We start from the raw sequence: 23,791 nt of genomic DNA on the forward strand, positions 1-23,791 counted from the left end.
TATCCAAAGCGACTTACAAATGAGAGCAATAGAAGCAACTACAACAGTCAGAGGCTACAGTATGCAAGTGCTGTAACAAGTCTCAGTTAATCTAACACAGAACACACAGGATTTTTTTTTTTTTTTTTTTTTATAAATTAGACAGACAGAAAAATGAATAGAATGTTAAGTGCTATTCTTGATTGGTCAGGTGCTGCTGGAAGAGATGCGTCTTTAGATGTTTTTTGAAAATGGCTACAGACTCGGCTGCTCGAATTGAGATAGGCAGGTCATTCCACCAGGTAGGGGTGGTCCAGGAAAAGGTCCGTGACAGTGATTTCATGCCTCTCTGGTATGGCACCACAAGGCGTCGTTCACTGGTAGAACGCAAACTCCTGGAGGGTGTGTATGTCTGAACAAGCGAGTTAAGGTAAATTGGTGCAGAGCCAGTGGTTGCTTTGAAGGCGAGTACCAGTGCCTTGAATTTGATGCGAGCGGTTATTGGTAGCCAGTGGAGTCTGATGAAGAGAGGCGTGACGTGCGCTCTCTTCGGCTCGTTAAAGATCACCCTCGCCGCTGCATTCTGGATCAGTTGCAAGGGTTTGATGAAGATATATAAAATGAAGATATTTTAGTTGAAATCTGATGGCTCTGAAAGGCCTTCATTGGCACAATGACACGGTTCACTCTCAAGACCCTTAAAAGGTACTAAAGACGTCGTTACAATGTCCATCTCACTACAGTGGTTCTAAAATAATTTTATGAACCGGCGATAATAGTTTTTGTGCGCAAAAAAACCCTAAATAACGACTTACATAGTGATGACGATTTCAAAACAAGGCATCATGAAGCTTCGAAGCGTTATGAATCAGTGAGCCGAATCATGATTCGGATCGCGTGTCAAACCGGCAAACTGCTGAAATTTGGCGATCCAAACTGCTGAATAAGTAATTAATGACAGAATTTTCATTTTTGGGTGAACTAACCCTTTAACTGAGAATTTTATATATATATATATATATATATATATATATATATATAAAAATAACTACGTGCTTGTTAGTAAAAAGGTTGTGAACTAGTGTTCAATATGGTGACAAGTCACGTGGCAAAAGAACAAATGACTCAAAACCGAAAGACTCGTAAGAACTAATCTTTTCTGTTTCCGCTACTGACAGCATAGACTCTATGGGACTGACAGGAAGAACGAAAGACTCAAACCTGAACTCGAGACTCGTATGAACCCATATGTTGCGTAATGCGCATGCACAAAATGAACGAATCACTCTCTGAGACAACCTGGTAGTCCCGAGTCATATTAAAGATTCGTTCAAAATGAACGAATCGTTCATGAACGACACATCACTAACAGGGGGGGATATGTCCCCCCCACTTTTCAAAATCCCGTTCGTGGCAGAATTTATCATTATAAACAACTTAATTATTTCCTCGGTTTTGTATCACCATAGTCCCTAACTGTATGGGATTCAAATCGAAAAAATGTTTCCCCATTTTGTGCCCCCCCCACTTCTCAAACCAAAGTTACACCCTTGATCTGTTGAGCCATTTTGGTTTTGCCATTTCAACCTTTCCCTTTTTCATGGTTGGAAATGAATTTCATTTTATATCAACTCTTTCTCTTAAACTCTTTCTAATTTATTCATTTTAAATAATATTGATGACTATGAAGGTCCGTAATTAGCTGTTTTATTATTGTGCTGTTCTAATCCTATATGGACCAATTTAACAAAACATTTGCATGTTTGCTATATCTATTGTTACTATAACAGTTAAGTAAGGAGGAAGTTGATCCATTAAAGTACCTCACATTGAAAAGACAAGGAACGTTTCAAAACAATGTGGAATGTGTCATCAGAACAAATAATTCAAAATTTTATGCACCTGTGTATTTTATAATACTGCAATGTTACAATAATAATAATAATAATAATATTTTTCTTCAGTATGTAGCTTATGTAGTTAATTGTGCATTTATTATAAACATTTGTAGTTTGGTGATGATAAGGGACACTTGAGCCTTGCCGATGGGGTTATCTACAAAATGAGCAAGACATTAAGGATCACACAGAATAATAAAAACGCATTAAATGTATATTATTAGGCCACAGGAGATTAATTTCAGTCATTGCCGACACTCTACTGTATCCCCGAATGACAACTAAGTAGCACAAGGTAATTCAAATGAATGTTAAATCCTCACAAAAAAAAAAAAGGCCAATCAGATCAAAGAGTCCAAATAAACTGTATTAGCCTAGACTCAACTGTTATTCGCTCATATTTGCTCTGCACATGTTTTAAATGTTTGGCTTGGTGTTTGTAACCTGTGTTTTGTTCAGCACTTTGGTCAGCCTTGTTTGCTGTTTTTAAATGTGCTATATAAATAAAGTAAACTTGAAACTATATGAAAGTCTGCAATCAATCAGGCAAAACAGCTCTGACGATTTATCACACTATGATTTGTTTTGAAACTGAACAGTTGTTTATGATTAAACGCTTACCATTTCGAAATAATCCATTAAACAGGAGTGTGTGCTAATATTTTCTGTTCAGTTGATTTGCGTGTAGTCTCAAGGACACGCCCACAGCACGGTGGAAACTAATCAAGATTCATGATTGATGATTGATGATTTGCCACCCACTCGAACCAAATATTTCAGGAACCGAATATATTGTAACACTGGAGTTGATGAGTGTTTTTTCCCTCCTTAATCTTAGGTGTTAAAACGATTTGTTATTGTATATATGGTTAGAAGCACTAAACATTACATATTGCAGAATTGCTCACTTGATTTCATGTCCTTGCCAAAAACGACAGTAACTGTTCCTTTGTGTCTTCAGGTGTGTTTGGTGATGTGGTGCCAGTGTCAGTGAAGGAGGGAGATTCTGTCACTCTAAACCCTGGGGTTACCAAACAACCACGTGACAAGACGCTGTGGTATTTTGACGACACTCGTATAGCTCTGATCAACGCAGAGGCCAGTATGAGCTGTTTATATGATGGAGAAAGCGGGATATTCAGCGGCAGACTGGAGGTGGACTATGAGAGCGGATCTCTGACCATCACAGACATCAGATCTGAACACACTGGACGTTATGAACTTGAGATTATCAGAACCGAGAGCACAGGAACCAGCCACAGTTTGAACAGAAACCGCACGTGTGACGGCAGAAAAATCATCAGAAAAACCAGCAACCTGGGTGACCTTATAAAGACATTCAGTGTGACCATCAGCGGTGAGTCATTCAATGTCATTTGCCCTTAAAGATGGGGTAAGTGCTTTCTGGTAACCGATGTTGATATTTCAAATCACCAAAACAAATGCGCCCCTACCCCAAAAGGGTCTCGCCCCTATTTTGATAGCTCCGCCCCACACATACGTACGCAACGCAGGCAACGACTATGGCAGAATCTGCTGTGCCAATCTTTAGGCCGAGGGTATGATGTCATCAATAAGTGAAAGCAATGTGTGTTACTATGGTAATCCAGGTCATCCATCACAAACACACAATCACAGTTTTCATGAACAACTCGATAGCACGAGCACGACAGTCCAACTAACGAACATATTACAAATATGACCAGATTAGAGGCTTATAGTGATCACAAAAACACAAACAGTTCTCATGAGCAACTCGATAGACCAACTAACGAACATATTACAATTATGGCAAGATTAGAAGGATATCGATCACGAAGAGAGGAACCAAAGGAAACAAACATATATTAGGAGTTTATTATCCTACTTTTCGGACGCACTTTGGGAGCTTGCGCTTGAAACACAGCAAGGAGGTTTAGACCATAGATGGGTATACTACTGTAATATATTGTGAGTGTGTATATATATATATATATAGTGAGGAAAATAAGAATTTGAACACCCTGATATTTTGCAAGTTCTCCCACTTGGAAATCATGGAGGGGTCTGAAATTGTCATCGTAGGTGCATGTCCACTGTGAGAGACATAATCTAAATAAAAAAAATCCAGATGTATGATTTTTTAACTATTTATTTGTATGATACAGTTGCAAATAAGTATTTGAACACCTGAGAAAATCAATGTTAATATTTGGTACAGCAGCCTTTGTTTGCAATTACAGAGGTCAAACGTTTCCTGTAGTTTTTCAGCAGGTTTGCACTGCAGGAGGGATTTTGGCCCACTCCTCCACACAGATCTTCTCTAGATCAGTCAGGTTTCTGGCCTGTCGCTGAGAAACACAGAGTTTGAGCTCCCTCCAAAGATTCTCTATTGGGTTTAGGTCTGGAGACTGGCTAGGCCACGCCAGAACCTTGATATGCTTCTTACAGAGCCACTCCTTGGTTATCCTGGCTGTGTGCTTCGGGTCATTGTCATGTTGGAAGACCCAGCCTTGACCCATCTTCAATGCTCTAACTGAGGGAAGGAGGTTGTTCCCCAAAATCTCACAATACATGGCCCCGGTCATCCTCTCCTTAATACAGTGCAGTCGCCCTGTCCCATGTGCAGAAAAACACCCCCAAAGCATGATGCTACCACCCCCATGCTTCACAGTAGGGATGGTGTTCTTGGGATGGTACTCTTCATTCTTCTTCCTCCAAACACGTTTAGTGGAATTATGACCAAAAAGTTCTATTTTGGTCTCATCTGACCACATGACTTTCTCCCATGACTCCTCTGGATCATCCAAACGGTCATTGGCAAACTTAAGACGGGCCTGGACATGTGCTGGTTTGAGCAGGAGAACCTTCCGTGGACATTTTAAAGGCAGACTAACGGGTCTTTGAGGGTCAGAATTCTAGCTGATAGACAGGTGTTCAAATACTTATTTGCAGCTGTATCATACAAATAAATAGTTAAAAAATCATATATTGTGATTTCTGGATTTTTTTAAATTTAGATTATGTCTCTCACAGTGGACATGCACCTACGATGACAATTTCAGACCCCTCCATGATTTCCAAGTGGGAGAACTTGCAAAATAGCAGGGTGTTCAAATACTTATTTTCCTAACTGAATATATATATATATTAGTGCTGGGAATTGATTAAACAAATTAACTAATTAAAGGTATAGTTCACCCAAAAATGAAAATGTGATGTTTTTCTGCTTAACCCTAAGGCAACCAAGATGTAGGTGTCTTCGTTTCTTCAGTAGAACACAAATGAAGATTTTTAACTCCAACCGTTGCTGTGTGTCACTCATATAATGCTTGTCAATGGAGTCTAATTCTATTAGAGTAAAAAAAACATGGACAGACAACTTCAAATTAAACCCCGCGGCTCGTGACGACACATTGATGTCTTAAAACACGAAACGATCGGTTTCTGAGAGAAACCGAACGGTATTTATGCAATTAATTCACCTCATATCAGACAAACGCTTTAGCTCTCCAGACTACCATCACTTCCTGTGAGTGAGGTCAAAATTCCGGCCGGGTCATAGATATTTATACGTAGATTCCTCATTCGAGTGATCCACGCAGGCACTAATGAGGATTCTATGTATATATCTATGACCCGGACGCTATTTTGACCTCACTCACAGGAAGTGATGGCAGTGTGGAGAGCTGAAGCGTTCGTCTGATATGAGGTGATATATTTGCATAAATACCGTTCAGTTTCTCTCAGAAACCGATCGTTTCGTGTCTTAAGACATTAATGTGTCGTCACGAGCCGCGGGGTTTAATTTGAAGTTGTCTGTCCATGTTTTTTTTACTCTAATAGAATTAGACTCCATTGACAAGCATTATATGAGTGACACACAGCAACGGTTGGAGTTAAAAATCTTCATTTGTGTTCTACTGAAGAAACAAAGACACCTACATCTTGGATGCCTTAGGGGTAAGCAGAAAAACATCAAATTTTCATTTTTGGGTGAACTATCCCTTTAATTGCACGGTTTGCTGTAATTAATCGTGATTAATCGCAAGTTTTTAATATTTTCATATTGTAATAATTTCAAGATGTTTTCCACGTGTTTTTATCTGCCATCTCTCTCTTTCTGTCGTCGCTTGTCTAATGTCCGTCCTGTGTCGTGTCTTTTGAATAATGACATGTAGTGAGCGCTCTCTTCGCACCATCATTAGTACACACGCCCCTCACTGCTGATTGGCTACAAGTTTGTTTTGGTCCTCGGCCTGAGACACTTTTCCTAAAGCATTTTTGAAAAAACACCCCACCTTTAAAGTATTTTTACAGATAGAATATTATAAATAAGTGATTTTTCTATATGGACAGTTCAAACAGTGACATTGAGACTCTTTTATTCTCTTTCCTTCCATGTGTTCATATATCTAGAGTAGACAAAAAAATAATCAAAGATATTTGCCGCCCACTGGTCCAATTCTCGGCGTCCAATGGCAGGGAGAAGGTGTTTCTGCGTATCGCTGTCTTTCCTTTTACACAATAAAACAGTTCAATTTAAACACATTCTTTTGTATGTATTTACCTTGTTGTTTCATCTGACTCCATTAAATGAAAAGGTGTTAAATGATTTTGTTAACCATTAACTTTAGATTTATACTTTGTCTTTCAATTTAAATCGTTTATCTTATGTTATACTTAGCATTCAAGATTCCAGTAACGGTTTAGAGTTTCGCACCGGCCGGGTTCACGATCTCTGTTACGGACTAGTCAGTCTTGGTCATCAAGGCAGAGGCGACACACTGATATTCTGGACGCCCGTGCAATACGTTGATCATTCCAGAATATTTTTATTCAGTTCCCTTAGATCTGAATTCACTTAATTAATGCAAAACTGTTTCTAATCAGAGGCCATGACCATTATCACAGAATCAAGCGACCAACTTGCTAATTCTAATGATAACTTTCTATAATCATGCCGTGGTTTCCCACGTATACGTTAATTAGAACAATATTGCAATAATCAGGAATTGAGGTTGCCCTATTTAGACTGGTCTAACAATTTACTATTGTTCTAAACGGAAAGACTTATTTAGCCTATCAACCTCTACAGTCCAAGTATACGTACCTAGCGCCAATGTGTTAGTCGGAGCTCTAAAACATCAATCCGGTGTGCTCTTTAAGCTTCACCAAAACCGTGTCTTAGTCCGTGTTAAACTAACCTGAGCAGATATCCGTATTGTTATGGTTATAACATGAAATACTGAGTTAATAACACAAAATACGTTGCAGTAAGTTTAAAGCATAACGATTTATTAACCAGGTAAGAAACATCAATCAAAAGTCAACTCAAAGAGTGAAAAGCATTAATCAATCATATACAGAAACAATAATTCAAGAATCAAGGATTCTAGAAATCTTTACCTGGTCATGAAAAACTACACACAAGCAGTGTGGGAAATCTCAATACAGATTCCCCGATTCTTGTATCACCTTCCCTTAAATACCCAGATAATTCAATAAGACCACAAATGGTGGTGTTTGAGGTTATAATTAGATTTTGGTCCCTCATCCAGGGGGGTCATAAATGGGCAATCAGGTTCTGTGTTTGAATGGGTTCTAGACATCTGCAAAGGAGGGCACTTATTTACATACAGGAGGCACTTGAGTAGATGATCTGTGGGGGGTCACCTTTTGGTGAGACATAGTATTTTTATCAACTTACATAACTTCTTGGAGGTTTGCATTATGATTAGGAGAATGAGACCATTTTACCAGACGCACTGATACGTTTCAAATTATACTAAACATGCATAGTTACACATTGTATACATTTAACGTTGCATAGATTTTGAATGAGTTTTCAGTGTGGGTGAGAGTGAGTTATACAGAGGGTGCTGTGCAGGGTGTGGGTGTGTGGTGTGTGTGTCTCAGTGTGATGCGTCTCGGGTGGGGCTGTTGTGTATTTGGGGAAGTGTTCAAATGGTAATCTTTGGAAAAGTCCTTTGTTTCCGGGAAATCACGGTCTCTCTGTTCAGACTGAACGGCATCTCTCGGCCCAGACCGATCGGCACCACCTTACAGTTTGTCCCTTTTGGCACCGTGAGCCATTCACAAGGTTTCGACGGTGTCATTTCAGTCTTTGCAAGGTGGGTAGCCGTAGTGGGCTGAGGGCTAAGATCGTGTTGGTGGATGTTTTCACAGATTTGATGAGGTGTCTGAAGTAGCAGCATTGGAATACCGTGAAGAGGAAGATGAGTGCGCTTCCAGCAGCACATCCTCGAAGTATCCAGTCCCACCAGGAATATGCACTCTGTGCCGATCTGGTGGATGTGCTAGACAGAATCTGTGCAGTCTTTCGCGCCAAGTTTGTTTCTACTTGCGCTTGGGAGAGGTGATACTCGGTTTGAAGAATAACTTTCTGTACCAAGTCCATCGTTTCGATCAATGCCTTTGTTCCATGTTCATAAAAGGTGTCATCCCACCAGGGGGCGACCTCTGCATCCTGTGGCATTCTTCCAAGGATGTTGATCTGACCCATAGAAAAGTCCTCTGTCACTTCCAAGCAGAAGGAATGATTGGCAGGGCAGGTTAGATCCCCATATTTGAAGGAGTTCATCTCGCTGATGATGCACCACTGTGAATGAGACACTTGAACAGCATTCGAATGACCATGTAATGACTGAACATTTACAAGCTTATCATTGGGAGAGAAAGGTTGTAATGTGTTACATGTACAGACAACATAATTGTGAGTTTCTTGACAACAAGTGCGGCTGGTAAATAAGGTCTCAGTACCCTTCAAAGTCATATAACCAGTGAGGTGGTCCCATTTAATTACCTGATCTTTAACGACCATACCGATGGAGCGAATAGTAGTGGAATTTGGATAGACTTGGTCTGGGTGGATCAAAGGGAAGGTGACAAAGAATCCAATGCAACCGATACATTCTTTTCCAGTATACATCATAATTGTAGATAGCAGTTCTGAATACCTTACATTTTTCATTTTTTCAGAAGAGAGCCATCTATGCAGGTCTAAAATCTCAATTAAATCACTCAAAACATGCCTTGGGGTTTTATGGAGGCGAAGATCTAAAATTTCCTGTCTAGTTGCAGAGCAACGTGTTTTCAGCGAAGTATTGGATTTAAAATCAACAAGAGATTTGAGCTTCTCTTTTTCAGCTGTTCTGTTGATCTTGTGAATGGATTAAAGCTGACCCTCCGACCAGAGAATGAGTAAGTAAACCTTCTTTGCCTTTTAGAATTGTTGAGGGAAAGTTTTATTTGCAACTCACACATATAGACACATTTCTAGAACGGGCCGGTATGCCCACCATAGATCGGAACCGTAGAAATCCGATATTGTGTAAGAATTAGACGTGAAACATGACTTTTCAGGGAAATAACAGCAGCAGTGCAGATGAGGAAATTATGGCAATTTTAGGCGTACAATTACAAGATCTCCTCGTTCGATTAAGCGATAAAGGATTGAACCTGACATGGAGTAACAACGAAATTATATCCTGGTATTCTGCTAAGGGCGCACAACTAAAATCTGAATCAAAATACAAGAAAATCCCAGCTGCAATTGTTTATTTGCTTCGTCGTAACAATCTCAAGACAATGGTCGAGAACGAACGAACGATAGCAAATATCAAAGAAATTGAAAGATTGCGATCTGACGAATTACAAAAGTTAAGATCAAAAGTCGAATCAGTCTCATACGAGCAACTTGAGTGGGCTAGGCAGCGTGAAGAAATGGCGACAAAAATCGATCAGTTACAAAGAAAACTTCAAACCGGCAATAATTACATATCTGCTCTCGAAGATTGTTGTGATAATGTAGGATTTCCAGTGGCCGCAGTAAAACAAGCAGCACTGGATGAAATCTTTGAGCTAACTGCAGTGTTCATGCAAGGGCTTCAGCTATTGATGTCACTTGCGAGCGGGCTAGCAGCCTCTTAGCAAGGAGTTTAATAGTAAAACATCCAGATTGCAATGATCCTGTTTGTATTTTCAAATTTGTAATTGTATAACACATTGTGCGCATTGATTACACATTATGGTTGTTTGTGCTACAAGATACACATAGACTAGTCAAGTTTATTCTTTAAATAAACATGGCTGGCGCTTACGTTGCGACACCCCTCCCCCACCTGGGACAGTCAGATCATCTGTCTTTGTTCCTCGTCCCCAAATATGCACCCCTCATCAACCGTGTGAAGCCATCAGTGAAGACCATCAAGGTGTGGCCTGCGGGGGTTGATTCCACACTCCAGGAAAGGTTTCTACACACAGACTGGAGTGTTTTTGCCTCTCAAGCCACCAGTGGCGCTCACACGGACATTGACTCCTACACCTCCTCTGTATTGGATCATATCAATACCACCATTGACAGTGTTACAACCCAGAAACAGATCACCACATACCCAAATCAGAAGCCATGGATGAACAGGGAAGTGCGACTCCTACTGAAGTCACGCAATACTGCCTTCAGATCAGGAGATGCACAAGCCTACAGCACATCCAGAGCAAACCTGAAGAGGGGCATCAAAAAGGCCAAGCACTGCTACAAGCTAAAGATAGAGGGTCACTTTTCCAACTCTGACCCTCGACGCATGTGGCAGGGCATTCAGGCCATCAGTAACTACAAACCCCCCCACTCCACCCCCGCAGCCACTGATGTCAACTTCCTGAACGAGCTAAATCACTTTTATGCTCGCTTTGAAAGAGACAACAGAGAAACTGCCACCAAGCTCAAACCCTCAGCTGACCCACCAATCACACTCTCCACCACAGATGTCTGCAAGTCACTGAGCCGGATCAGCGCACACAAGGCTGCTGGACCAGACAACATCCCTGGTTGTGTTCTCAGGGCATGTGCGGAGCAGCTCGCTGAGGTTTTTACAGACATTTTCAACCTGTCTCTTGCCCAAGCAGCTGTACCTTCATGCTTTAAAAGCACGTCCATTGTGCCAGTGCCAAAACACTCTAACCCGAGGTGCCCCAATGACTACCGCCCTGTAGCACTCACACCCATCGTCATGAAGTGCTTTGAGCGGCTGGTCCTGGAACACCTAAAAGACTCTCTACCATCCACATTGGACTCACAACAGTTTGCCTACCGCAGCAATAGGAGCACAGAGGATGCCGTTTCCATGGCACTGCACTCTGTGCTCACCCATCTGGACCAAAATAACACTTATGCACGCATGCTGTTTGTTGACTTCAGCTCAGCATTCAACACTGTCATCCCAACCAAGTTAATAGCCAAACTTGGAGACCCGGGCATCAATACCTCAATGTGCAACTGGATTTTGGACTTCCTAACTGACAGACCCCAGAATGTTCGTTCAGGATTCACCTGCTCCACATCCATCACTCTTAACACTGGTGTACCACAGGGCTGTGTGCTAAGCCCGTTTCTCTACTCCCTCTTCACCGCCGACTGCAAGCCTGTGTATGGATCTAATTCTATCGTCAAGTTTGCGGACGACACTACGGTGATTGGTCTCATCAGCAACAACGATGAGACTGCCTATAGGGAGGAGATCCAGCACCTGGCCACATGGTGCACCGAAAATAACCTGCTCCTCAACACCACCAAAACGAAGGAGCTCATCGTGGACTTCAGGAAGGAGTCAAGAGGCACACACGACACCATCCACATCAATGGAATGGCTGTTGAACGTGTCTCCAGTTTCAAGTTCCTGGGGATCCACATCTCGGCGGACATGTCGTGGACGACCAACACCTCCAGCCTGGTCAAGAAGGCTCACCAGCGCCTCTTCTTCCTGAGGAAGAATCAGCTCTCCTCGGCTATCCTGGTGAACTTCTATCGCTGCGCAATAGAAAGCATCCTGACCAACTGTGTGGCAGTGTGGTATGGGAGCTGCTCTGTTGCGGAGCGCAAGGCACTGCAGCGGGTGGTGAAAACTGCCCAGCGCATCACAGGGACTCCACTACCTGCCATCGAGCACATCCAGAGGAAACGCTGTCTGCATTGAGCTCGCAGCATCCTCAAGGACTCCTCGCACCCAGCCCACAGACTGTTTTCTCTCCTGCCCTCCGGCAGGCGTTTCAGGATCCACCGGACCAGGACCAGCAGACTTAAGAACAGTTTTTTCCCCAGAGCTGTCTCCTTACTGAACTCAAACCCCCGTTGATCCACTCCCCTCATATACTGATAACTCTCCAACCTCACATCCACCTTCACTTTGTTATTTGCACTACCGACTGTTTATTACAGTAACAACTGTTTACTTATTCATTTTGCACTACCACACCGTAACTGGATTATGCTCATTTGCACTGCTGACTGTTTTTTTCAGTACCTACTGTTTACATTTGTATTTTGCACCGTACTTCTAACTGTAATATGCAACCACTTTCCACTGCACTTTTAGACTTTTTTCGGATAGCTTCTGTCCATAATTTATTGCACTACCTTAATCCACTGCCATATTCCTCATTTTAGCCTAACATATCATTGTATACCTCTATCTGTAAAATTCTGTTTATAGTAATAGCCATCTGTATATTATATTATATTCATAGTACATATCCACCTGTAAATTCTGTTTATAGTATTAACCATCTGTATATTATTCACTGTACATATTCACCTGTAAATTCTGTTTATAGTAATAACCATCTCTCTATTTATAGATATATTTATATATACTCAGTACATATCCATGTCCTGCACTTATGCAAACGTTGTATATCCTGCACTTGCTGCTATTGCACTTCTGGTTAGACCTAAACTGCATTTCGTTGCCTTGTACTTGTACTTGTGTAATGACAATAAAGTTGAATCTAATCTAATCTAATCTAAAAACACATTATTGCTTTACTGTAAGTGATGAAACACTTAGGATAAAGGCTGTAGATGCTGCGCATTCTAGGCCATGTATCTTGTGTAAATTGGAATAATTTTAATACTGGAATTGTACAGCAATTTCAAGTTGCATGTGTCGATGTTGAATTTGTTTGTCTCCTATAGTGGAAGCTCTGCTATTTCCAATATAGCTGTTGTAAACCATAAACAGGAACATAGAATTGCCATGTGGCTACAGTGTAAATTACAATTGCATTAACCATGAAAATGTCTATCACAACAGGACTCAATAACTCTGACCTTTGCTATTTCTAATTTGAGCAAGTTCTAATACTTTTCATTGGTTCAATTCCCAGTGCCAAAAAGGAGGGGAGTTGTGCTGTTAAATGTGTTAAATGTGGCACAGATAATAGAAAACCAATTCATCCTTCACTCAAAATGACTGTAATGAAGTCTCAGATTGTGAAGGCTCGACTGCCAGAACAGTCCTAAGTGTTAATACACAGAAACAACAGCAGTAATTAACTGTGTTTCTCTCTAAATTTGCAATTCCTTGGAGGACGGACGGCCAAAAGGCCCCCCTCCCCCTGCATCTCAAAACTTGAGATGTGAGAGATGGGTGCGAATATCTTTATATATATTTGATGGGGTCAATCACACCTCACAATATGTCTACATGACCTGCCAGTGAAAAAACTGGAATTAAATTATGCAACACAGATTGATATTGATTAGATTCCATCCATCTCCAAAACATTAACACAGAACACCCCCTACACTCATGACAACATCACCTGGAATAGACCAAATCTATTCAGGCTGAACACTACACATCATAAACGACAAAGATGACATAGAGTCTAAAAGTGTTACTTCACTAAAGATCTATTGTTCATCTTTTCACACTAAAAGATCCAGATAGCTACACACACTCACACACACACACACACGCACGCACGCACGCACGCACACACACACACACACACACACACACACACACTCTGTTACCAGGAATACCCATTATTGTATGACTAATCATATTTAGATCTACATTAATTACATTGGAAGATTCCTGAACAAACACAGTGGTTATTATATATATATATATGTTTTCATAAATGTGATTGATTTGTTGTTATTCTTTTATGATTTATTGATGCGTACCATCTTTTAATGCATCAATTGCACTTTTGACTTTTGCTACATTTCCTTTGAGAAATTCAGACCAAAATGCTTAAATTCCACTACCACCAAAATAGTGGAAAGTTAGATGAACTTTGAGTTTGATTTCCGAGTCTTGGTTATACTGAATATTTTGCTAATACTCCTCATGAAAAGGGGGACTTAAAATCAACAATAATTTTGTTTTGTTATAATGCATTTTATTTCAATGTTCCCAGAAACAATGTACGAGCTTGTGGAATCTTCTTTTATTCTCAAACCTTGACCACTTTATTAAGTATATCGATTTAAGGGCTTATTGCCAGAGACTATTTTAATATGACCACATCAGACTTCTGACCAATGAAAAATGCCATGTATGCTTTTGTTCTTTGTTGTGCTTAATCACAGAATACCTGCAGCAAAAGTTCGCTCCTGTGTCCTGCCTCAAAAAGATTGACTGTTCTTGAGGTGTGAAGTATTCAATGGACGTTTTGCATATCAATGATGAAGTTCTCATGCAGGGCTACAAGGACAACGAAGACTGAAAACTGATCAGCTGCTTTTGCAAAGTCTGGACGAGAAGTCTGAAGAATAACATCTACACACAACAGAAAGCATATCTTTGTGGACAATGCCACCTTTGGACTCAATGGTTGTGGCCAATGGTGCCAAACGGGGAACTGTAAGGTGGAAAATAATCAAAGATATTTGAAATGGAACAAAATCATCTGCTTTGCTGTTGGCAGCCATCGTCGTGATCAGGATATTGAAATTGACTCAACCCCCTCCCCCTTAACGCCATCAGAAGGGCCAGGTGAAGTTAGAAGGACAAAGGAATGAGGTTTTCGCACCTTTGATACAATGGGGGAAGTTTTGTCTGATTGGTTATTTTCAAATGTCTCACGGTTTGGTCTGATTGGTCAGTTTTACAAGAGTCAGATTTGAATTTGGTGACATCAGGGAAGAGTATAAAAGAGGATTTCATCTGTAGCTCGCTCTCTTTGGATTCTCTGGCTTTCTCTGGAGAGAGCTGTTCTTTAGCTCTCTCCCTTTCTCTCTCTCTCTCTCTTTCTCTCTCTCTCTCTCTCTCTCTCTCTCTCTCTCTCTCTCTCTCTCTCTCTCTCTCTCTCTCTCTCACAGGTAACATTCTAGGCAGAGGCCTACAGAGCATAATTAAGGGTTTATGTTTACATATATTTGAAACTATTTTAAGTGTAACCATAACCAGAATTTGTGTTTCCTTTTAGAAGAGATTTATGTCTATGATGTAATTGAAATTTTACATTTACTTTATTGTTAATAAATTGTTACATTTTGATCCTTTCTGAATTAATCTGTAATTATTAACTATCTCCAATGTGGAACGGTATAATTGTAACAAAGGGTTAAAACGGAACGATCAAATGTATGATTAACTATCAAATATAGATGACCAAACCACCGGTTGGGATTCTCTTCTAAATGCGACAACTATGATAAATGGAGTCAGATAAAGAATATTATAATCAAATCCATTCTACCAGCTGAGACACTGAACGTGTGCGGCCTTCACCGCGGTTCGCTACCGATCCTTGGAGCGAATTCATGCGGTTTTACACTCCCTAACAAAAATATATATTATAATTTATTACTCTCACTGGTTATGTTTCTTTAACTTGTGCTCAGTGCAACTGATATTATTAATGAGACACTGCAGGGAGTTTGTTCCCTGTTTTTACAGGTTTCCTGCAGCTGCAATTGACCTATCGGTAAGCCCCGCCCCCCTTAGTTACTGTTGCTAACTCGGACAAACAGAGTTGCTAACTTTCTTACAATGACAGCTGTCAGTGTGAAAACCTTATCCTAAGATGTTTTTGATCACAGAATGTAGCGGACGCTGTCCGAATGATGGCCAAACTTTACTGACGGTTTATGAAGTTTATTACATCGTTTTTCACTCCAAAAAAAATCACAGTAAGAGCTGAACAAACAAAGCATAAGTAGTAAGCATTACGTCTCATTCACAAATCTCTCTCTCCGTTGCATTATCATTACAGGGTTAGTTCACCAAAAAATGATAATTATGTAATTAATTACTCACCCTCATGTCGTTCGACACCCGTAAGACCTCCGTTCATATTCGGAACACAAATGAAGATATTTTAGTTGAAGCTGATGGCTCAGATAGGCATCCATTGGCATTCAGTACATTCACACTCCCAAGACCCATAAAAGGCACTAAAAACGGCGTTACAAAGTCCATCTCACCACAGTGGCTCTACAATAATTTTACGAAGCGACGACAATAGTTTTTGTGCGCAAAAAAAAATCAAAATAACGACTTTATCCAACTTGTTCTTGTCTTCCTTGTATGCCTCCATGACGAATGCGCAAGAATATTACGCAGATCCCACGTTCGGACACATGACCCAGAAGCGATTTGTTTACAAGCAGAGGAAGACGCGCGTATCTAAGGTGTTGAATTCTACATTGATCGTGCTTTAGGTCTCGGCGTAGTGCTCAAAATGGGGCTAAAGTGTGCATTTCATGGATTCCCGAACGCCGGCGCTACGTCATATTCTCGCGCATGCGTCGTGGAGGCAGACACGGAAGACAAGAAGAGGTTGAATACAGTCGTTATTTAGATTTTTTTTGCGCACAAAAACTATTGTCGTCGCTTCGTAAAATTATTGTAGAGTCACTGTGGTGAGATGGACTTTGTAACGACGTTTTAAGTGCCTTTTATGCGTCTTGGGAGTGTAAATGTACTGAATGCCAATGGAGGCCTATCTGAAGCCTTTCTCAGCCATCAGCTTTCAACTAAAATATCTTCATTTGTGTTCCGAAGATGAACGGAGGTCTTACGGGTGTCGAACGACATGAGGGTGAGTAATTAATGACAATTTTCATTTTTGGGTGAACTAACCCTTTAACATACACAGCAAATTATACAAAACACTCATACAACTACTAACAGTAAACAAACATATACAGACCGTATACCTTTTCGGAGGTGCTAATAAACTGTAAACTTTGTATCTGAAAACTACTCCTATAAACTGTGAGTACGAGCTCTCCCTTTCACTACCCGTAGACTATAATACCCATCAAAGGAGTCCTCCTTAGTAAGACAGATAATGTAGACCTTAAACATGTCTCTCACAGAAATATCAAAAATGCATACAAAAACAAATTAGACGATAAATCACAAAGTTTGTGACACAGAAGGGCCACCAATCGTCGTGGAGCATTCAAGTGGGACTTGAATATATAAAAGATTTTAAAACAAATATGGTTGGAGATTAATTTGGGAGCGATGGTTTACAGATCACAATGCAAGCGGGAGAAACCTCATTACGGTCATCACGATCACAGATGACAACATCCAGGATCAACGTTAATGTACCACAGGGTAAAATAAAATTTTTAATATGATATATATAGTATAATAATAGTTTAATATGAGAGAGGCACTAAAATGTAGACCTTCGTTTATGTGTTTTTGACCTACACTGTTAACTTTACATGACATGAGAACAGTTAGTTATTTAGATTTGTACGTTAGCAGGGACTCACTAACTTTAATCGTAAGTATGACAACCATAAAACCCTCTCAGGATCCCTGGAATCAGTTTTACAGTACCCCAGGCACATTGTTTTACCATTTTTGTAGCATAAACACCATCAAACCGATGAGAGCTTCGGATTTTCCAATGTTTCTCTATGGCTCTGAAAACGCTTCGGTTACTAACGTAACCTCGGTTCCCTAAGATGAGGGAACGAGTATTGCGTTTTGCTAAAAACGCTTATGGGGGAATTCCTTTCCTCGAGATATTGAAGCAAATTTTTATCCAAAATACCTTTTACACGCAGTGCAGCTGCACAACTCTCAGCAGGAAGCAGCTGCGTGCTGATTGGCTGTGCCGCTGCACCTATAGCAACCTATAGCGAGACCGTGGGGTGGGACGGACCAATCAGGTCCTTCTAAATTCCCGCCACAAGGGGCAACAGAATTTGCATAGCCAAGGGTATATAAGACCCCGTCTCGCAAGGTTAGTCAGGTTAATCGACTGAAGCGACTCCTGAGCAAGTAAGCAAGCACGGCAAGCAAAACGCAATACTCGTTCCCTCATCTTAGGGAACCGAGGTTACGTTAGTAACCGAAGCGTTCCCTTACGAGAGTACTCTCGTATTGCGTTTTGCTAAAAACGCTTATGGGGGACCAATGCAAAACGCCATGCTTGCTTAACGGCTCTAAAGCCGACGACACCAAACCCAGGCCAACCTAGGTGGGCCCGTAATATGATATCAATAAGTCCCAAATGAGCAGACCTGAGTCGGGCCCTTAATGAGAATGAGCACGATATACGTGCAATAATATAATGTATAGACCAGACATAGTCGGGCCAGGAATAATGAGTGGCCAGATAATTCGAGCCATATAAGGAATGTGCTTATGACTTATACAATATTTAACCCAGGCCGGACTTCTCGAGCCTTAAGGGGTTAAATCTGTTTACACAGCAAGAAGCCCGGCTTGTAAAGCCGGAACCTCTAAATTATAGAATCTGATAAGAGTGGACGGGGAGGCCCAACCTGCCGCCGCACAGATATCATTCAGAGAAATGCCAGTAGACCAAGCCCACGAAGAGGCCATGCCTCTAGTAGAATGGGCTTTAATGCCTAAGGGGCAGCTGAGATCTTTAGACTCATAGGCCAGTGAGATAGCATCCACTATCCAACGTGACAAGGTCTGCTTTGTAACCGCGCACCCTCGGGTGCGTCCGCCAAAGCATACAAAGAGCTGTTCAGTTTGCCTGTAAGCAGCGGAACGCTCTATGTATATTCTCAGCACTCTGACAGGACAGAGCAAATTAGCATCTTCTTCATCTATCGGTGATGAAACTGCTGAGAGTGAAATGACCTGTGCTCTGAACGGAGTTGAAAGCACTTTAGGTACATATCCATGTCTTGGTTTGAGGACGACTTTGGAGTCGTTTGGCCCAAATTCCAGACACGAGGCGCTCACAGAGAGCGCGTGCAGATCACCCACTCGCTTAACTGACGCGATCGCCAGCAGAAAAGCGGTCTTTAGTGACAGGAGCTTTAAGCTCACCGAATGCAGAGGCTCAAATGCAGAGCTCTTCATGGCATCCAGGACCATGGACAGGTCCCATATAGGGACTGAAGGGGGGCGAGGTGGGTGAAGCCTTCTAGCCCCTTTAAGGAAGCGAACAATAAGATCGTTCTTTCCCAGTGACAGTCCGTTCACTTGAATGTGATACGCTGCTATAGCGGCCACATAAACTTTGAGCGTGGAGGGGGAACGACCCGCGTCCAGAAGCTCTTGTAAAAATGTAAGCACTTCTGACACTGCACACTCATGTGGGGTCAGACTTCGCGCTTTACACCAGTCCGAAAAGACTGACCATTTGCCTGAATAGAGCCGCCTGGTCGCGGGGGCTCTAGCTTCAGTAATAGTATTCAACACATTTTCAGAGAGGTTCTCATGTACCCGTTGATGGGCCAGACATGAAGCGCCCATAGATCGGGACGGGGATGCCAGATCTGCCGTTCCGCCTGCATGAGGAGGTCTCTCCTCAGCGGGATCGGCCACGGAGCTGCATCTGACATCTGACTCAGTAGTGAGAACCAAGGTTGATTTCTCCAAAGCGGGGCTATTAAAAGCACAGCGCATCCGCTCTCCCTGATCCTCTCTATGACCTGAGGTAACATTGAGATTGGGGTAAAAGCATAAAGAGGAAGGTTGGGCCATTCGTGGGCCAACGCATCCTTGTGCTTGGAGAAATATATTCGGCATTGAGCATTGTCTTGTGAGGCGAAAAGATCCACTTTTGCCTCTCCAAACCTGCCCCAAATTGACTGAATTGTATGTGGGTGAAGAGACCACTCTGCAGGGGACACTTTGCCCCTGGACAGCATGTCCGGACACAAATTCAGAATGCCTGGCACGTGAGTCGCTCTCAGCGAGCTCAGATTGTGCTCTGCCCATATTAGGACTTCTTCCGCCATTGAGTGCAGATCGATAGATTTCAGACCGCCGTGGCGATTTATATAAGCTACCACCGACCTGCTGTCCGTTCGGACCAGGACATGGTGGTGCTTTATGTAAGGAAGGAAAGCTGTTAGCGATAGCGTGACCGCTTTCATCTCTAGACAGTTTATGTGAAGGCTCTTCTCCGAGTCTGATCAGAGACCGGAGATTGGCCTGCCCTCGTGAAGGGCTCCCCAACCTAGGTTGGATGCATCTGTCGAGATAACTTTCCACTTCGTAACAGTGCCCAAACTCACGCCCGTCTGGTACCAAGGAGCCAGAGCTAACACACAGCTGTGGTCTGTCTTGATTTGCAATCGGCCCGAGAGCCATGCGTGAGCTGGAATGCGGCGATACAGCCAGTGCTGTAGGGGGCTCATGTGTAACAGACCTAGTCTGAGAACTGGCGCCGCCGAGGCCATGAGACCCAGCATCCTCTGAAAGTGTTTGAGAGGAATGCGTGCACCGGACCTGAGGGAAACCGCTTGGTTCCGAACAGAGAGTGCGCGCTGTGACGTCAGTCGCGCGCTCATCTGCAGTGAGTCCAATACTGTTCCCAGAAACTAAACTTTCTGTGGGGGAGACAATGAACTCATTGCCACGTTGATTCTGAGTCCCAAGCATTGTAAATGGTAAAGAAGCCAAGATCTGTGGTTTAATAACTGTATCTCTGACTGAGCTATTATGAGCCAGTCGTCGAGATAGTTGAGAATTCTCATTCCCCGAAGCCTCAGCGGGGTTAGCGCAGCTTCCATGCACTTCGTAAACGTGCGGGGAGCTAGAGATAGACCAAAAGGTAGCACCTTGTATTGGTATACTTTCCCCTCGAAGGCGAATCTCAAGAATGGCCTGTGATGAGGGGCTATTTGTATGTGGAAATAGGCATCCTCTAGATCCACAGTGAAAAACCAATCCCCCGGGCGAATGTGCGCGAAGATTTGAATCGTTCTCAACATTTTGAACGGGCGCTTCATAAGGGCTTTGTTCAGATGTCTGAGATCGAGGATGGGTCTGAGACCACCGTCCTTTTTTGGTACAAGGTAGTAACGACTGTAAAAGCCCGACTCGCTCTGTGAGGGGTGTACTGCTTCCACCGCTCCCTTTATTAACAGTTTTGATATCTCGGTTCGAAGCACGTAACTTTTGTCGCTTCTCACCGTTGTCTCTTCCACGGCGCGAAAGCGCGGTGCTCTGCGAGCAAACTGTAGCGAGTAACCTTGTTCTATTATGTTCAACACCCATCTCGAAATGCCGGGAATGGCCTGCCAGGCCTCGGCCTTCGAAGCCAGGGGCTGAATTAATCTGTGGGGCGAGTCGCTGAGTAACAGGGACTCGGTGGCCCGATAATTTTGCACCAGGTTGGTGCTTATGAGGGAAATGTTTCCCGCCGCCTGAGTGCAGGGGGCCGGGGGACATAGAGTATTGGTGCTTGTGTACAGGCGAGCGCGTTTGAGCACGGGCTCGTTGACTGTGAGAATAATGTTTCCAGCCACCTGAGTGCAGGGGGCTGGGGAACATGGGGGAGTGCTTGAGTGTAGGGGTACATGCTTTAATGCTGGTACACTGCCTACAGAGAAAAAGCTCTTTTTGTGACTCATATGGGTCGCCGTGAAAACGGCGTTTGTGCACAGGCGAGCGCGCTTTCTTGCGGGCTCGTTGGCTGCAAACGTGGTGTTCCCAGCCACCTTGAAGGGAGCTGGGGAACGTTTTAGAAGAGAGCGAGGTGGTACACCGGCCGAAGCGGACGCTATCCACCTTCTCTTTATACTTCTGGCTAGGACTGCTTCGGAGGCTCAGGTTTCGACACATTGCTGGGCGGTCTGCTGCGGCTCGTAGAGCGGGAAGGCTGTCCGGGCTTAGAAGCCGCGCGAGGCTGGTGAGCTGAAGGCGGCGCCTTGGTGGGCTGGGCTGGTCCAGCTTTAGCGTGTGGCTAGCGGAGGAGCTGGAACGCTTAGGCAGGAAATGTCGCATTGCCTGCGAAGCCTTCTGTGCTTCAGTGAAGCGCTCCGTAAACCCATCCACGGCGGGACCAAATAATCCTGAAGGCGACATGGGCGCGTCCAGGAAAGCGGTCTTGTCCACGTCCTTCATTTCAGTCAGGTTGAGCCACAAATGGCGCTCCAATACCGTCAAGCTGGCCATGCATCTGCCAATCGCCTGAGCGTTGGCCTTGGTGGCTCGCAGGGCCAAGTCAGTGGCGCCGCGCAGATCCTTCAGAGCCTAGTTGTCGGGAACAGACTCATCCAGGGCACGGAGGAGTTTGGCCTGGAAGACCTGAAGCACCGCCATCGAGTGTAGCGCTGACGCCGCCTGGCCGGCGGAGGCGAATGCTCGACCGGCGAGGCTGGACGTAGTGCGGCAGGCCTTGGAAGGGTGCACAGCCTTTGACTGCCATCCTCTGGAGCGAGAAGAAAATGGCGCCTTCCACGACTTTGTTAGTTCCTCGTGGACTTCTGGGAAGAAGGGAGCGGGCCTTTGAGAGGTCGGTCGACGGCGGTTCTCGAAAAACCACTCCTCCAGCCGGCTTCTCGTGGGCTCCTCGGGTTGAGACCAGTCAATGCAGAGGTTGTCCACGGCCTTTGTGAGCAGACGCATAAGCTCAGCGTTGACTGAGGTTATGGCACCGCCGGCCGTCCGCGTCGAAGTGGCGTGCTCCGAGGCGGTATCCGACCACCCGCTTCCGGATGCAGCAAGGGAAAGGCTGTCATCCTCTTCCTCCTCTGGTCCGCCGAAGGAAACAGTAGCAGCCGCCATACGAGGGGAGCTGTGCTGTTCCTCGACGAACAATACGGGCGATGGCGAGGCACGCGGGGACATGCCCGGCGTGTGCTCGTCAGAGCGCTCCGGGGGCCTCTGGTCGCGACGTTTTTTCTTCCGTGGCTCGAGAGGCTGAGAGCAGGGGACAGGATTCAGTTCGAAACTGGCGAGCCGAGCCCGAAGGGTCTGCAGCGTCAGTTCGTCGCACTCCGGGCAGCCGCCCTGGTTGAGTGCAGCCTGCGCGTGGTCTCGTCCGAGACATGACACGCAGATGATGTGCCGATCCTCGTCCGCGATAAAACTATGGGATCAGTTTCCCGCCAAATTTATTGCAGTCACGCATAAAAAAATAATAAGCATGAATCAAAATTTTAAAAGCACATGTGAAAATATAACGCACAAAACTGAAAAATCAATGCAAAATTAACCAGAATCACAAACAACGCAGTCAAGGAAATAAAAATAATAAGCGCAAATCAAATATTTAAACAAGTTTAAAATTATATTGCTCAAAACTGAATCATGAATTCAAAATTATCCAAATCGCTCACAAAATCATGTTTTCTGCTCTTATTTTAATTTTTTGCATGTCCGTGCTCTTTTCTCCTTTGCTCTTGTTTCCACATTCTGTGCTTGCGGTTTCAAATGTTGCAGTTCAAGTTTCATGTAAATTAGGGGCGGGTCTTAGCATCACCATTGGTCCACTAGTTTTAGATTGACAGCTCATCCTCAAGCCAATCAATTGAAGAGAGAAGTTGACGTCACTCCAATGCGACTCATGCCGCAGTTCAGCCAGCCGCTGTTGAGCTATATACGAGTATAACGTGTTCTATATCTGCAAGGAAATACATTATTGTATTGTTATAAATATAATCTTAGGACTCTCTCCTTTTGTATGATAGACGTTTTAGGGGGGTTTCCTCACAATTAAAGCAGTAAAATGAACATGATCACGACTGGGTGCTTAAAGCTTGGCTGTGAGCGAAACGCTTTCACTATCCGTGCGTCACTATGCACGGATGGGCTTTTATTTTATCCGCAACCTTATCACAAAATCCGTCGGCCCCAACGTTTTTTGACCAATGTTCAAAGCTGCACCCGCCCGCCATCCGCTGATTGTAGCTAAAGCCTTGTTGGGCGATGCAAGGCGAT

The 23,791-nt window shown here is 43.4% G+C and overlaps 2 protein-coding genes across 3 annotated transcripts in view; one reads left to right on the plus strand and one right to left on the minus strand.

The window, feature by feature from the left end:
* The window catches only part of LOC307120320 (uncharacterized protein), a 53,941-nt gene that overhangs the window by 2,702 nt on the left and 27,448 nt on the right, over positions 1–23,791 (plus strand). Inside the window, exons 2-3 of one of the 2 annotated variants that reach the window (XM_079807310.1) lie at positions 2,839–3,234; positions 6,276–6,395. In XM_079807310.1, the coding sequence (XP_079663436.1) occupies positions 2,839–3,234; positions 6,276–6,280 (401 nt within the window). In that variant the 3' untranslated portion in view covers positions 6,281–6,395. Of the gene's footprint in view, positions 1–2,838; positions 3,235–6,275; positions 6,396–23,791 lie in introns of those variants that run through there. The other variant, XM_079807309.1, reaches the window with a different exon arrangement.
* On the minus strand, positions 7,861–22,477 carry LOC307120789 (uncharacterized protein; the record flags this gene model as incomplete). Its single annotated transcript, XM_079807966.1, has 3 exons — positions 7,861–9,039; positions 21,857–22,102; positions 22,334–22,477. 3 exons carry the CDS (start codon positions 22,475–22,477, stop codon positions 7,972–7,974), a joined length of 1,458 nt encoding a protein of 485 aa, XP_079664092.1. The 3' UTR covers positions 7,861–7,971.

The sequence above is a fragment of the Gobio gobio genome (assembly GCF_949357685.1).
Source record: "Gobio gobio genome assembly, chromosome: 24".
In the NCBI taxonomy this organism is placed as follows: domain Eukaryota; kingdom Metazoa; phylum Chordata; class Actinopteri; order Cypriniformes; family Gobionidae; genus Gobio; species Gobio gobio.